The sequence below is a fragment of the Pogoniulus pusillus genome, chromosome 41 (genome assembly GCF_015220805.1).
Source record: "Pogoniulus pusillus isolate bPogPus1 chromosome 41, bPogPus1.pri, whole genome shotgun sequence".
In the NCBI taxonomy this organism is placed as follows: Eukaryota; Metazoa; Chordata; class Aves; order Piciformes; family Lybiidae; genus Pogoniulus; species Pogoniulus pusillus.
Genome location: NC_087304.1, coordinates 1,952,557 through 1,966,407, shown reverse-complemented (window position 1 = coordinate 1,966,407; position 13,851 = coordinate 1,952,557). Strand labels below are relative to the sequence as shown.

General features: G+C 65.5%; 2 protein-coding genes across 4 annotated transcripts; both read left to right on the top strand.

Annotated features, from left to right (window-relative positions):
* Positions 1–3,649: 3,649 nt before the first annotated feature.
* JUND (JunD proto-oncogene, AP-1 transcription factor subunit) lies at positions 3,650–5,085 on the top strand. The gene has a single exon (XM_064175297.1). The coding sequence runs from the start codon at positions 3,779–3,781 to the stop codon at positions 4,724–4,726; it is 948 nt and encodes a 315-aa protein (XP_064031367.1). The 5' UTR covers positions 3,650–3,778; the 3' UTR covers positions 4,727–5,085.
* A 208-nt stretch (positions 5,086–5,293) lies between these two features.
* On the top strand, positions 5,294–10,091 carry LOC135192260 (mucin-2-like). 3 transcript variants are annotated; one of them, XM_064175251.1, is made up of 3 exons: positions 5,294–6,372; positions 7,657–8,409; positions 8,858–9,781. In XM_064175251.1, exons 1-3 carry the CDS (start codon positions 6,309–6,311, stop codon positions 9,193–9,195), a joined length of 1,155 nt encoding a protein of 384 aa, XP_064031321.1. In that variant the 5' UTR covers positions 5,294–6,308; the 3' UTR covers positions 9,196–9,781. The 3 variants fall into 3 exon arrangements, with proteins under 3 accessions (XP_064031321.1, XP_064031320.1, XP_064031322.1); XM_064175252.1 differs by lacking the exon at positions 5,294–6,372 and adding an exon at positions 9,973–10,091 and having other exon boundaries at positions 6,396–8,409; positions 8,858–9,003; XM_064175250.1 differs by lacking the exon at positions 5,294–6,372 and having other exon boundaries at positions 6,395–8,409.
* The last annotated feature ends 3,760 nt before the right edge of the window (positions 10,092–13,851 follow it).

Genomic DNA, 13,851 nt, shown 5'->3' with positions numbered 1-13,851 from the left:
CTGCTTTCATTTAATTACAACCACAGGCTTTAGCAGCCTTCCCTGCCTGCCTTCCCCCTTCCTTTTTCCACTTCTGGAAGGATATTTTTGTCCAGAGCCATGGTGGCAGCAGCTTTGGGTAGAAGATGGAACCATGTTAAGAGCAGTATCGACCCTGGGTCTTGATGTGATGTTCATCTGCAGCTTTGGGCCTTTCCACCCCAAAATCTGGTGTTGTGTGCTTCCAACTCTGCCCCCTGGCAGCGTGGGGAGGGGTGCAGGGAGACGAAGCTAAAAAGAATAAAAACAACCCCAAAGCAGGGAGGAGCAAGATAAAAGCAACAAGCAGAGAGAGGAGGAAAAAAGGTCTGAGCCTCGCTGCCGGCGTGGGTGGGTGCAGGCAGCCTGGCACGGCCAAAGCGTCCCGGCCGGAAAGACAGGCTGGGCTGGGGGCACCCAGCAGGGGCCACCCTGCGAACTCTCCCTGCTGCCTTCTCCTGGTGTTTTTATGGTAGCCGGGGCCGTGGCAGCTGTGGCAGTCGTGGGGCCATGTCTCGGTGCTGCCACTTGCCCCACGGTGAGTCAGAAGCTCTGAGGCTCGCCGGGGAGGCAGCGCAGGAATAGTTCCAGAGGCTGCGACGCGGAGGGAGTGGCTGCCGAAATACTTCAGGGCTGCGCTAAGCAACTAAAAATACCCTGCAGGCCCCCTCCTCCCCTGCCCTCTTTGCCGTCTGCGCTTCGCTTCCCACTTTTTTGTCTTGGGTTTTTCTTTCTCATTCGTGGGTTCGATTGTCAGAGGCCCCCGTGCCTGGAGGCAGCACAGCCCTCCCGTCGCCCCAGGACTGATGGGGGTTTGGGGGCAGAGCTGGTGACCACTTCTTGTTTTCCCAGCTGGGCTCCTCACTCCCTCCCTGCGGTGGTGACTAAGAGGTGTCTTTGCCTGGTGCCTGTGGTGCCAATCCCTGGGTGGCAAATGCTCTCCTGCTTGTCCCCTTTGGGGGAGTAAGCTCAGTGTGCCAGGAGTGTGGATGCATTGTGGTAGTTTGTGGGCACCTTGGAGTCCAGCCTGTGTCGTCAGCCGGAGCTGTGGGTGTCAAGTGGCAGCATGCACCTCGCCTTGGCTCCTGGCAGCAGCAGGATCGGGCAGTGCCAGGGCAACAGCGATGGTTGCACCCAAGCAATGGTCCTGCTGTGGCTGGGGAAGTGGAGAGCAGGAGGAGCACCATGGAGGTCTGAGGATGCTGCAGTGAACGTGGCTTCACCAAGGCTGAGCAGTGGTGTGGGTCCATCCAAAATCCTCACTGCCTGCTCTGAGTAAATATAGCCTGGCTGGCAGGTGGCACAGAGTGACTCAGTAGGTGCTCAGGGGGCCAAGCAGGGCTCTGATGCTTCAGGGAATAGCAGGTTCAGCCTCCAGATGGGGTGGCAGTGGTACTGCCACCAGCTCCATGGATAGGCACAGCCCCGCTTGTGCCCTCCCAGGAGGCAGAAGGGGCTGCTGAATCATGACCCTCATTAAATGCTCATTAAGAAGATGAAGCTGCCAGCTGGCTGCAGGCATTGGGCTGCCAGCAGCAAGACAGTGTCTCTGGTTTGGGGACAAGGGATACTGGTGGTGACAGGGTGGGAGCACGCAGTTGGACCATGGGTGCTGTGACCCTCCGAAAGGGCAGGCTGGGGGTGGTAGGGTTGTGCCGGCAGCTGGGCTCGGCCGGAGCTCAGCTCATGGCTCGCATCCCTGGCCGCTCGCCAGCTGCTCTTCAGGGAGGGCCCGGGGCCGGCTCGTCCCTCCCTGCGGCCGCTCTACGCCCCCACGGCCGGGGCCGGCTCCCTGGGGGCACCCGGGGGTGCAGGCAAGGGTGCTGGCAGCAGCACGGCCCGCGGTGTGTCCCCAGCTGAGGGGGAGGGTTCCTGTGCGGTGCTGGAACGGGGGAGCCACCCTCCCGGTGGCTGTTGTTCCCCTGCCAGTCCCTGTTCCTGGCTGGGCGGGTTTCGTCAGGACGGAAAGTCTGAACCTGCCGATCCTGCCGCGGCCGCGCCCCTAATGACAGCTTTGTGGCGGAAACGGGGACGGCGGCGGCTTCACCTGCGAGCTGCGGCCCCGCGGGGACACCGGCACCAGCGCCTCTGCCACCCACCCTGGGTCAGCAGAGGCCGCCAGGCTGTCCCCACGGCCAGTACCATGCTGTGCCACACTGTCCCCACGCGCTGCACGGCGCTGTGCCATGCTGTCCCTGTGCTGCCCTTCTGTGCCCTGTGTCATGCCATCTCAACGCCCCACGCTGTGCCCCACACCATGCCAGACGGCTGTGCTTGGGCAGGGAGGACGAGAACACCGGGACATGGGCTTCTTGTTGCCCTTGCCCACGCGAGTTGGTCAGAGGGACTCGGGTTGGCATGGCACCGGCACAGCCATCAGCTCCAGCCTGGCGCTGCCAGCACAGTGTCCCACCAGGCTCTCACACCCCCACGGCTGACACCGCTGATTTATTGGCCTCATTAGTGCAGGCCTGGGCCCATCTGGCTGTAATTAGGAGCAGGTCGGCGTCACCTCGGCACCAGCGTCCCTGTGGTCCTGCCATGCACAGCGTGTCCCTGCCGAGCGCTACCGGGACCCCTCGGCCGGCATCGCGGGGGCCGCATCCTGCCAGCGCGGGGGGTTATCGTCGGTGACGTCAGCTGCTGACGCCGATCCACCCCCTCAGCCGCCCGCGGGTTCGGCCGGTGTGACGTGCGCCGTGTGCCGCCACCGCCACCACTGCCGCCGCTTAACTCCTTCCCTGCTGCCGGTCGAGCGTGGGGCCGGGGGAGCCGGGGTTGGTTGCCCACCCATGCTGCGGCAGCGGGCGCAGCCGGAGCAGGCGGGAGCCACGACGGCTCACCTCACCAGTGAGCCACAGCTGGCCACCTGCCCACCACGTACTGGTGCTCACCAGCGCTCGCTGGGTGAACCCCATTGTCCTCGGTGCCACCGGCACGTACCGCGGAGGTCGTGATTCCTGGAGGGAAGGGGAGACAGGCTGTGGCATGAGAGGTGCCGATGGCACACACACCATGGCAGTCCTGTTCTGGACTCCAGTGTGCCAGAGCACCCTCCAGCCCTGCCACCGGTGCAGCCACCGGGTAGGTTCAGCCCACGCAGGTCATGGCCTGGACATCCCTTGAGGGTCGCGCTGAAGCCCCGTGACCCAGCCCGATGTGTCCGGTTACGGCACTGTTTTACAGACAGGGCGCGGCCCACTGCCCAAGGCTCGGTGCCAGTGCCCGGTACTCAGTCCGTGTCCCCAGCGCCACCGGCCCGGGCCCGGTACCCGCCCTCCTTTTGTGCCCATCATCCCCCCGGTGGGGCGCGCGCCGCGAGGGGCCACGTGACCGCCCCTCCTCCGCGCTGACGTCAGCCCAGGGGCCCTCGCGCTGTTGTGCCGTTTACCGCCGGTCGCCCCGGCGACAACGGGACCGGGACACGGGGAGGGAGGGCCAGGAGTGGGCGCGGCCACGCCTCCCGGGGCAGGAGCCACGCCCCATTATGCAAATACAAGGCGGGCGAGGACGTCATCTGCAGCCAATAGGGTCTCGGCGCGGTGACGTAAACGCGCCGGCGTCGCGTATTTAAGAGGACGCGGGGGCCGCAGCGGCGGCAGACGCGTGTGTGCGCGCGCAGAAGCGGGGTCGCGGCCGGTGTTACCGGCGCCTCCCCCGCCCTCCCCTCCCCCCCCGGCACCGCCGCGCTTCGCCCAGGTCCTCCCTTCCTTCCCCCCGCCCCGGCCCCGTTTCCCCCGCAGCCGGGCGGGGGAGGAGGATGGAAACACCCTTCTACCATGATGATGTGTTGAGCGGCCTCGGCAGCGGCTTCGCTCCCTCCTCCGGTAGCAGCGGGCTCCTCCTGCCCTTCCCCGGCGGCAGCATGATGAAGAAGGACGCTCTCGGAATGGCTTTGCCGGAACAGGTGGCGGCGGCTTTGAAAGCACCGGGTGCGACGAGCGGTGAAGCGGCGGGGCTTCTGGGCTCGGCCGATCTGGGACTGCTGAAGCTGGCGTCCCCCGAGCTGGAGCGGCTCATCATCCAGTCCAACGGGATGGTGACCACCACACCGACCAGCGGACAGTTCCTCTATCCGAAAGCCGCCGCTTCCGAGGAACAGGAGTTCGCCGAGGGTTTCGTTAAAGCGCTGGAGGACTTGCACAAGCAGAACCAGCTGGGCGGCGGCGCGGCGGGGAGCGCCGGTGGAGCAGGAGGAGGTGGAGGCGGAGGAGGCAGCAGCAGCGCGGGCGAGCTGCCCGCCGCCGGCCTGGCCCCCGAGCCGCCGGTCTACGCCAACCTCAGTAGCTACCCGGCGGTGAGCTACGCCGCCGACCCCGGCCCTTTCGCCGCGCCGCCTCCTCGGCTTCCTCCGCCGCCGCCTCCTCCGCCGTTAAAGGATGAGCCTCAGATCGTACCGGAGGTGCCGAGTTTCGGGGAGAGCCCGCCGCTCTCCCCCATCGACATGGACACGCAGGAGCGTATCAAGGCGGAACGAAAGCGGCTGAGGAACCGCATCGCCGCCTCCAAGTGCCGCAAGAGGAAGCTGGAGCGGATCTCCCGTCTGGAGGAAAAGGTGAAGAGCCTCAAGAGCCAGAACACGGAGCTGGCCTCCACCGCCAGCTTGCTCCGCGAGCAGGTCGCGCAGCTCAAGCAGAAGGTCCTCAGCCACGTCAACAGCGGCTGCCAGCTCCTGCCCCAGCACCAGCACCAGGTGCCGGCCTACTGACCCGCGGAGCGGCACCGAGGAGGGCGCTCCCGTCCCGGGCACGGACCGAGGGACCTGGGCACGGACTGAGGGAGCCCGAGGCCCTGAGAGTGTGAGGGGAGGGAGAGCCGCGTTCCCGAGGGGCTGCCTGCCCCGCCAGCGAACTTGAGGGGGAGCCCGGGCATGGACCGAGGGGCTGGGGGAGGAGGGGGAGCACCGTGTTCCGGGGGGGGGCCGCGCTTGCCGCGCTTCCCGCCCTCCCCGCCCCGCCAACGGACTGAGGGGAAGCACCGGGCAGTCCCCCGCCCTGCGCCGGGACTCGCCGGGCTGCCGAGCCCGAGACATTCCAGTCAGGCCCCAGTAAAACCCCGCGACACGGAGATCCGCCTCTTGCTGTCTGCTGCGCCGGGGGAGCGGGGAGGGAGGAGGGCACGGATGGGGCCTGCGCGGGAAGGAAGCGGCGCGGCCGAGGCCATCTTGGGGCGGGCGGGGGGCGGGGAGGCAGGGAGGTGGAAGGACGGGGCCGAGGGTTGGAAGGGGGTCGGGGGAGGCGGGTGGGGAACTCTCCGAGGCTGAGTGAGGGGGGGGTCGGTCTGGGCAGTGCTTATAGAGGTCGTTGGAGGGTCCCCTTGGAGGAGTTCGGGGGGGTCCTGGGGCTTCCTTGGGGACGGGGCTGACCTGGGGTTAGCGGAGTTCCGTTTGCTGGGGTTGCTGGCACTCCCCCGGGGCTCTCCGGGGTTATCTAAGGTTACTGCATCTCCCGGGGGGGGGGAATGCCCTGGAGCCCCCTTAAGTGGGCTAATGGGGATGCCCTGGAGTTGGGAGGAGGTCCCCACCAGTGGTGACAGGAATTCAGTGGAGCTGCTGGTCCTGGCTGTGGCTGCCCTGCCAGACCCATCCCCACGGGGAGAGTTCACCAACATCACTGTCCTCCCTGCCCCGTTTCCCTGGCACCCCAGGGTCGCTCTGCTGTGCCTCGCCATGCTGAGGCTCCACAGCCCCTCCCCGGATCCGGGCAGGCTGCAGGCGCACTCCGCAGCGGCTCCCCGGTCCTGCTCCTTTCCGTGGAGCGCTCCCACGGGCCGGACTGTCCCTCCCTGGAGCGCTCGGGGACGATGGTGGCACTGGGGGCAGAGCGCTCGGCCTGGGTGCTGCCCGCCGCGACGTGTCGAGCCGTGCCACGCCGTGCCAACACCGGGGATGACCCCGTTGGCGAGAAGCCCGGCCCGCCGTGGCCTTGCCACGGAGGTGGGTGGCAACGGGCAGCGTGGTCTCCCTGGGGCTCCGACAAGGTGCCGGACCGGACCGGCTGCGATTCGTCGGGAGAAGGCAGCCCTGCGGCCGCTCGGCTGTGCTGCGCCCCGCTCAGCGCGGAGACCGGCGGCGTGTACCGGCGCGGAGCCAGCGCGGCCCCACGGCTGCCTCCAGCAGAGGCACTGCGCGGAGCACGGAGGCCCGAGGGCGGGGCGTGTGTCCTCCCGGGGTTCCGAAGGGTTCCGGTGCCGAGGTGCGGCCCGGAGCCAGGAGCGGGCGCGGCGGGCTGGTCGCCCCCGCCTCTCCTGAGGCGGATACAGGCGGCGGCAGCGGGGCCCGGGGCGGCGGCATGGCCCGGGGCTGTCTCCTCCTTCTCATGCTGCTCTACGGCGTCTCTGCCCTGCAAAATGAAGGTACCGGGGAACGGCGAGCACCGGCAAGGGAGTTGAGGGGGGCGATCTGTAGGGTACTCGGAGTACTTGGTGGGGCTGCACACCCCGCAGTACCGGGAGGGCTGTGTGCTTCCCGGTGGTACCGGAGGAGAGGAATCTGGCCAATTCCCGTGCAGCCCTGCAGTTCCGGGAACCGGGAGGCTTCCGGGATCTGGGAGGGTTGGGAGCGCGCCGCGCACTGGGAAGGTGCGGAGCGGGGGTGTCCAGATGCTCCTCCGCGCCCTGCGCTAACGGGCTCGGTGTGCTCTGCGGCCGCTCGCCACTGACGAAAGGTCTCTGAGGCGACCCTGCCCGACCTGGTCCGGCACCGGGGCTTGCAGGGGGCTGGACCCAGCCCTACCCGGGGCAGCCGAAGATCCGCGGCACGGGGGTAGGCTGCATGCACTTTACAGGATGCCAGGCTGCTTGGTGCCTGCCCCCTGCCCCGGGACTACCCGGGCTGGCGACAGCATCCTGCCTCTCCCACAACCGGCAGCGGTCCGGGACAGGATGTAGCTCCGGGGCCACCAAACCGGCTGGGGCTGGCTGGGGCGTGGGTGCTCCGGGGGCGCTAGCAGCGCCTTGGCACTCTGGAGTCAAAGGGCTCCAGTGCCCAGTCCCCCTTGTTTCCACTCTGGACCCCCTAGCAGGCCCCCTACAACCCAAGGTGCCTTGGCTTGCCTGATAGATGGCACCCAGTGATAGCTGGCACCCAACTCCTGGTGCTTGGCCCTAGGTTCATCACCCTCCTCCCCTCATAGAATAGCAGCTGGGCGCAAATAGCTTGTCCCAGTGTCCCCAGTGGCTGTGGGCACCCCCAGCCACATCAGTCTCCCCTGGTGCTGGCTCTGCCGTAGGGCATTTCACTTGTGTCGCGCACGGAACTGGGCTGGACCTGCTCCTTCTCTTGTGCAAACAGGACTTTGGGCGATAATGGCACTGCTGGCACTGCCCAGCAAATGCTGCCATGTCCCATGCGGGCAGCACTGATGATATGCAGTGGGTGTCATGAGGGCTAAGGCTGTGCTCTGATAAATGCCCACCACTGCTATGCTGCTCTGCCCATCCCCAGAAGTGCTGTTCCTGGGATGCATTGGCTTGGGAAGCTCTTCCTGACCCTGGGTTTCCAGTATTGGCTAAATCCCAGTTTTCTGCTTCTCTGTGTGTGGAAAATACACCTGGAAAATGAGCACCATGAGCCTGGGAGCTGCCCACCCCAGAGCCTTGCCATGTCCTTGCTGACCACCTCTCTCCTCCATGCCTTAGCCCGGATGCACCACAGCAATGCCAGCAATGCAGCATCTCCACGGAGCTCAGCAGTGTCCATGTCACCACCTGTGTCCAGTTCAGCCTCCAGTACAGGGGCACCTAGCATGGCTCCATCCACCAACAGCTCAGGGACCACTGGTGCAGCTCCACCCAACACAGCCACAGCATCATCTGTGCCCAGCGGAATGAACACAGGGGCACCCACATCACAGACTTCTCCCCAGCCGACCACCATAAGGGATCTGTCTGAAATGTCAGCTTCCACTATCTCCAGCATGGCTTCTTCCAGTAGCAGCCTGGGGGTAACTCAAGCACCTTCATCCAGCCCAGCTGTGTCATCATCTGTGCCCAGTGAAATGACCACAGTGGCACCTTCACCACCTCCGCCCCCTGAGCCAACCACCACGTGGATTCCATTGAAGACGACAGATTTAGAGGTGTCTGGGACACCTTTATCTGACCCAGCCATGACAACAACTCCCTTTGGGAAGATACCAACATCAAATCGATACGAGTCCCTGGCAACAACCAGCTCAGGAGTGCTGACATCTCCCCCTGACATGACCACGGCACCACCTCTGTCCCACTCAGCTGTGCCCAGCAGCTCAGCCACACTGCATCCAGACAGCTCGATGGCAACAGACCCATCCTCACTTAGCCCTTCTCTCAGCTCTGCCATGCCCACTGGGAGCCCCAGTCCCGACAGCACCTCGGCCACCAGCTCCAGAACGACGCTGGCCATCGACTCTGGTGAGGGCCAGGGCCCAGGCTGGGGGACACTGTGCAGGCAGGGAGCCCCCAAACCAGCTCATAGCCATGGGTTCAATAGCAGGCTTGAGTCTCGCCTAGGCTCCTTTCCCTCTCCCCTGCAAGGTGGGGCAAAGGGGTTCTGGGGTGTAGGTCTCTGAGTGAGCCCAGAGGCTCCCCTGAGTTGTCCTATCCTCCCTGGGGGTAGTTTGAGAGTTTCTCTTCTCTGCCATCCTCCATTATGGGGTCCTAGCTAGGGAGGGTGGAAGGCCCAGGCTGGTTCCCTGTGGATGGAGGTGACACGGGAAGGTCCCAGGTCTGTCAGGGGTTTGGGGAGCTGGAGTCAGTCATGAGTCCCCTCTCGCTCTGAGAGCCACCACAGTGCTGGGAGGCCAAACATGAGGCTGAGTGGTGCCAGGGGGGTAACAAAGTGCCCGTTTCTGCCCTGCAGTGCTGAACCCCACCAAGCCCAACCCTGTCGAGGTCGTCATCATCTGCCTCTTCGTCTGCTTGCTGGTGGGGGGAGCCACCATGCTGCTGGTGTGGCGGTACCAGCGCAGGATCCCTCGCTTCCGCCACCTGGAGGAGGTGACCATGGTGCGTAAGGGTGGCAGGAGGGTGGCAGGGGGCACGGCGCTGTGGCAGAGCTGCCTGGCGCCGCACGGGGCGGGAGTGCCAGTGAATTTAGTGCGCTTCAGGAGCAAAGCTTCTTGCAACCAAGAGGTGCTTCTGTTGTGTGAAGATCCACGGAGCTGGTCTGCAGGCGGGCTGAAGGCGGGGGTCTTGTGAAGATGAGACAGCCCTGGCTCGGCCAAGCCCCCTGAAAGGAGGCTAAAGCAGCAAAGCCCAAACTCAGCAGCTTCAGAAGAGGCTTTGAAGGCTCCAGTGGCCAAGTGAAGACCTTCTCCTGCTTAATTGCCATTTTCAAACTGAAGCTGTCACCCCTCAGTGTGGTCAGGAGCCAGACAGAGGACATAGTAGAAGAGATTTTAGTGTTACTCAGCTAAGCATCCCCCAGGAGACAGGGACAGCTGGGGTGAGGGCATCAAAAATGCTCAGGGGGACATCTCCAGGGGCTGTAGGGAAGGATTGGATTTAGCAGGGATGACAGCAGCCAGCGAGCTGTGCTCCTCTTCCTCCACCCAAGACAAGGACCCCTTATGGGTAAGAACTGCACCTTCAGTGCATGGCTGAACTGCTGCTGCATTTCTGTTCTGTGTGAGCATGATGCCAGTGATTTGTGCCCACCTCTGCATTCCCCAGGATGGGTTCGCTTGGGCTGTGTCACACACAGTCATTTATCGCCAGCAATCCTGGAGCTGTTGTGTCTGTTGCTTTAATAAATCAAACCAATCACTTATTTTCACTTTCTGAACCTGTGCCAGTGCCAGTGCCAGTGCCAGTGCTTCTTGGGGGACTGGAAAAAAGGAGACAAACATTAACTTAGTCAGACAGATCCAGGAAGCGTCCTGGACTCTGACAGGCAGAGGCTGGGATCTCTCGCCCATCGTATGCCAAGTGGGGCTGGGCTCTGGGTGCTCACCTCATTCTCTCTTTCTTCCCTAGAGCGAGGTGATGGAGGGGTCACCCAGTACACACCACGCACCCAGGTGACCCCCACTGCTGCACACTCCCCCCCCGGGCTCCCCATGCTGCTGAATAAAGAAGCTGCTGACTTGGCTCTAGTTTCCCATCTACCGAGTGCTCTGCACCTTGCCTGGGGAAAAAGCCAGTCCCAGGGGAGGTGCCCAAGCACTTTTGGGATCCCCCACACCTGGCTGGAGGTCCTGGGATGCCCCTAGGCCCAGCAGGGTGGGTGCAGGGTACGGTGCAGTGCTGTGTAGGGTGATGGGGGCTGCACAGCCCCCCCCCTTGGCACGGTGGGATGGGAGGGAGCGAGCGGCCAGGCACGCACGTCGCCTTCCTTCTGCTCCGCTGCACACGCCGCGGCCGCGCCACGCCGCGAGGACCACGGGACCGTGGCACACGGTGGGATTGTGGCTCAGGGCGACGAGCGTGGCACACGGAGACCGTGGCACAGGGCAAGGACTGGGCATCGGTAAGAGGCTGTGGGTGATGGTGGGGGGCTGGTGGCGGCATGGACCCACATGTGGGGTTTGGCATCCCCTGGGTTGGGCAGAGGCTGCTCCTGGTGCTGGCTGGGCCGTGGGGGACTCAGATCAGTAAGGACCGGGGTGGGAGGGCTCTGTGGGCACAAGTGGCCGAGCTGTCCCTAATGTGTCCCAGTTCCCTGGGGGATGGCAGGAAATGGGGTACCCACAGTCGAGCGCTGATGTGGTGCCACCAGTCTGATACCTTGGGTGCTGCACGCTGGGGGCCACCCCTGTGGCCCCATGCCCTGGTCCCTCGAGTGTCCTGTCTTCACCCAACGCTTGGAGTCACTGGGGTGAGGGACTCTGTACTGAGGGCGCTTGTATGTGACCCCGAGACCTGAGGTGGGGGCTGAGCCGGGGACTCGGCGCCCACAAATCACGGGTGGTGGAACCGGCATGTGCCGGTCTCGGCCCCGGGCAGGGGAGATCCCGCCGCGGAACCCCCTCCCGGCCGCAGCTCCTGGGGCTTCCCCAAGCAGGGACAGCGATGCGACGGAGTCGGACGGCACTGCCCTTCTTCGGCGCGGAGGTGAGAGCGGCACCGGGACCAGGGGGCACCGGGAGGGGCGAGCGGGTGAGTCCCCATGGAGGGGGGTCCCGGTGTGAGCGTCCCAGCGCCGGGCCCCCGGGCAGCAATAACCGGGCTGACGGCGTCCAGAGGGAGTTAATTATCCCCTTAATGGGCGGTTAATTATTATTCACCTCTGCGTAATTGCGCGCCGGCTTCGGTTTTTTTTCCGGCGGGGTCCCGCGGGGAAGGGGCGGGGGCAGAGGCTCCCTCGAGTGGCGGTGGGATGAGGAAGCTGTGGGGGTGTCCCGGCGGCTTCCTGTGCTGCTCACCCAGCGGCTCCCGGTGCACCGGCCCCGTGACACGCGCCCTCCCTCCGCCGCGCTCTGCCGGGACCCCCCGGTGCCTCCCAGTACCCCCTCGGTGCACCTCAGCACCCTGTCCAGCAGGGGGCGCCCGGCCGCTACCGGCGCCCGGCCGCTACCGGAGGGGTCCCCCGGAGTTGGGGGCTCACACGAACACCGGCATCGGCACCCTGCAAAGCTCCCCGGTACACGCGCCCCTTCATCGCCGCCCCATTTCCCCGCAGCGCTGCCGAGACGCCACTGAAGTCGCTCCGTTGGGACCGGCAGCGGCGGTGGGTGCCGTCCGCCGGCGTTTTTCCGGGACCCCGTTATTGCCGCCGTTAGGCTGCCGGTTGGCAGAGGCAGCCCGGTGTCCCGAAACCGAGGGCACTCGGGTGGTCTTCACCATCGAGGAGAGCGGCCCCAGCAGTGGCGACGAGTCCGAGCCCCCCCGGTAAGAGCGGAACGGGGTCGAGGGAGGTGTTTGCTGGCCTCGGTGGTACCATCGGGAAGGGGGTACTGGACCGGGAGCTACTGTCGGTGCCACCCCCGGCTTCAGCACTGGCAAGCGAACAGCGGCTACCTAGGACAGACCCCGAGGCACCAGCGCCAACGGAACCACCGATGCCTGTGGCCGCTGCAGCAGCACTGAGCTTGGGACAAATCCTTGTCACGGTTGCCGCTGCTCCGGTCGCAGACGCCCGTCCCACTCACCGCCCGTCCGCGTCCTTGCTACTTCTCATTCCTTTCCCCCCCCCCCCCCCCCCCGGACTTTGTCCCCATGTCCCCACCCCCATCACATCTGTCCCTGTCACCCTGTTCTCATCACCTCCGTCCCACCACACTGTCCCCATCCACGTCACCAAATCCCTGTCACCTTCATCCCTGTCACCTCCACCTCTGTCATCTCCATCCTTTATCACCCCTATTGCTGTCCCCTGTCCTCATCCTCCTCACCCTGTCCTCGTCCCTATCCCCTCTCCCACAGGGTGCCACTGCAGGGCTGGCCCTGCCCAGAGGTGACCTCAGTCCCTTCGCTGCCGCAGGGCTATTTTTGGCCCATTCCTTCCCTTCCCCGTGCCTGTCCCAGCCCGGCTTGCAGGGACAGCATGAAGCTGGCACGTCCGAGACCCTGGGTCTGGTGTCACTCGCTGTCCACCCCTGCACAGACACGTGTCCGACCAGGAGGGCACAGGGACTGTCTGTCCCACGGACGGGGACTGGCTGTCCTGCAGCCACTCCTGCCGCAGCTGTCCCAGGGGCTGCTGCCTGCCAGGCAGCCTGGGAAGGGGCTGGGTCTGTCCCCTAGTGTCCCCCCATCCCAGCGTCCCTCTGCCCTGTTGTCCCCACGATCGTGCTTGCAGCCCCTTGGAAGTGAGTGGGACCCCACTACCAGCATCCTGCCTGGTGGGTTTCAGGGTCCCCGTGCCGTGGCAGCAGGGCCCAGCTGCTGTCCCTCCTGGGTCCCTGCCAGCTGCTGGTTATTTTTGTGGCCGTTGGGAACAGCAGGTACCCCCTAGCTGCCCTAGAGCCGTCATGGCATCTAGCTGAGCATGTGCCAGCTCCCACGGCCACTGCCACTGGCTGGGACTCATCCTGCTGCTCCCTGCTGGCCAGGAAAGGGCTCAGAACGTCAGCAAGTAGGGGCTGGGGGCACGATGTGAGCCCTGGGGCAGTTTTTGCTCTGACAGGTCACCAGTGGGACCATGGCACTGCCACACTGTGTGTCTGGGATGCTCCACACTCTATGTCCCTTGGTGGTACCCTGGCACGGCCACACTGCGCATTCGGGATGCAGCCATGTCCCTTGGTGGCACCGTGGCATAGCCACTCTGTGTGTCCAACCACTTGGGGCTCGGCATGGCATTTTGCTGCGTGTCTGGGCACAGCACCCCTGTCCTTTCGGGAGCAGCTGCCACCTTGGGGACAGGAGAGTGGCCGGTGGCACCAGGCCAGCGTGGTCCACGTGCCCGGGCAGCCGGGCGCTCACCGGGCGGGCGCAGCCGGGGTCCCGCTCCGTGTGCCGTCGCCAGGCAGTTGTTTAATTTCCCAGGCGCGGGCGGGAGGGGGATGGAAACTTTCCCGGGGCCGCCGGGGCCGGGGCTGGGGCGGCCGCACGCTTCCTGCTCGCACCGGCGGGCAGCGCGGCCTCGCCACGGCACCGGGGGTCCCTGAGCTTCGCCATGCTGCCCACCGGGCACTGCTCGCCGGGGGCTTCGCCAGCGGCATCCCCCCGCAATTCCCCCCGGAATTCGCCCCGCAATTCCCCCCGCGATTCCCCCGTGCTCTTCAGGAAGCTGCTGGTGTCCCAAAGCATCCGCCTGCAGCGGCGCTTCACCGTGGCGCACACCCTCTGGTAAGGGGGGTACGGCGGTGGGTGCCCGCAGAGGGGACACTGCGGGGGGGCCCTGGTGAGGGGCAGCACTTGGCTGTGGGCACGTGGGAGGAGGCAGCGGGGCTATGCAGCTGGGATGGGGTC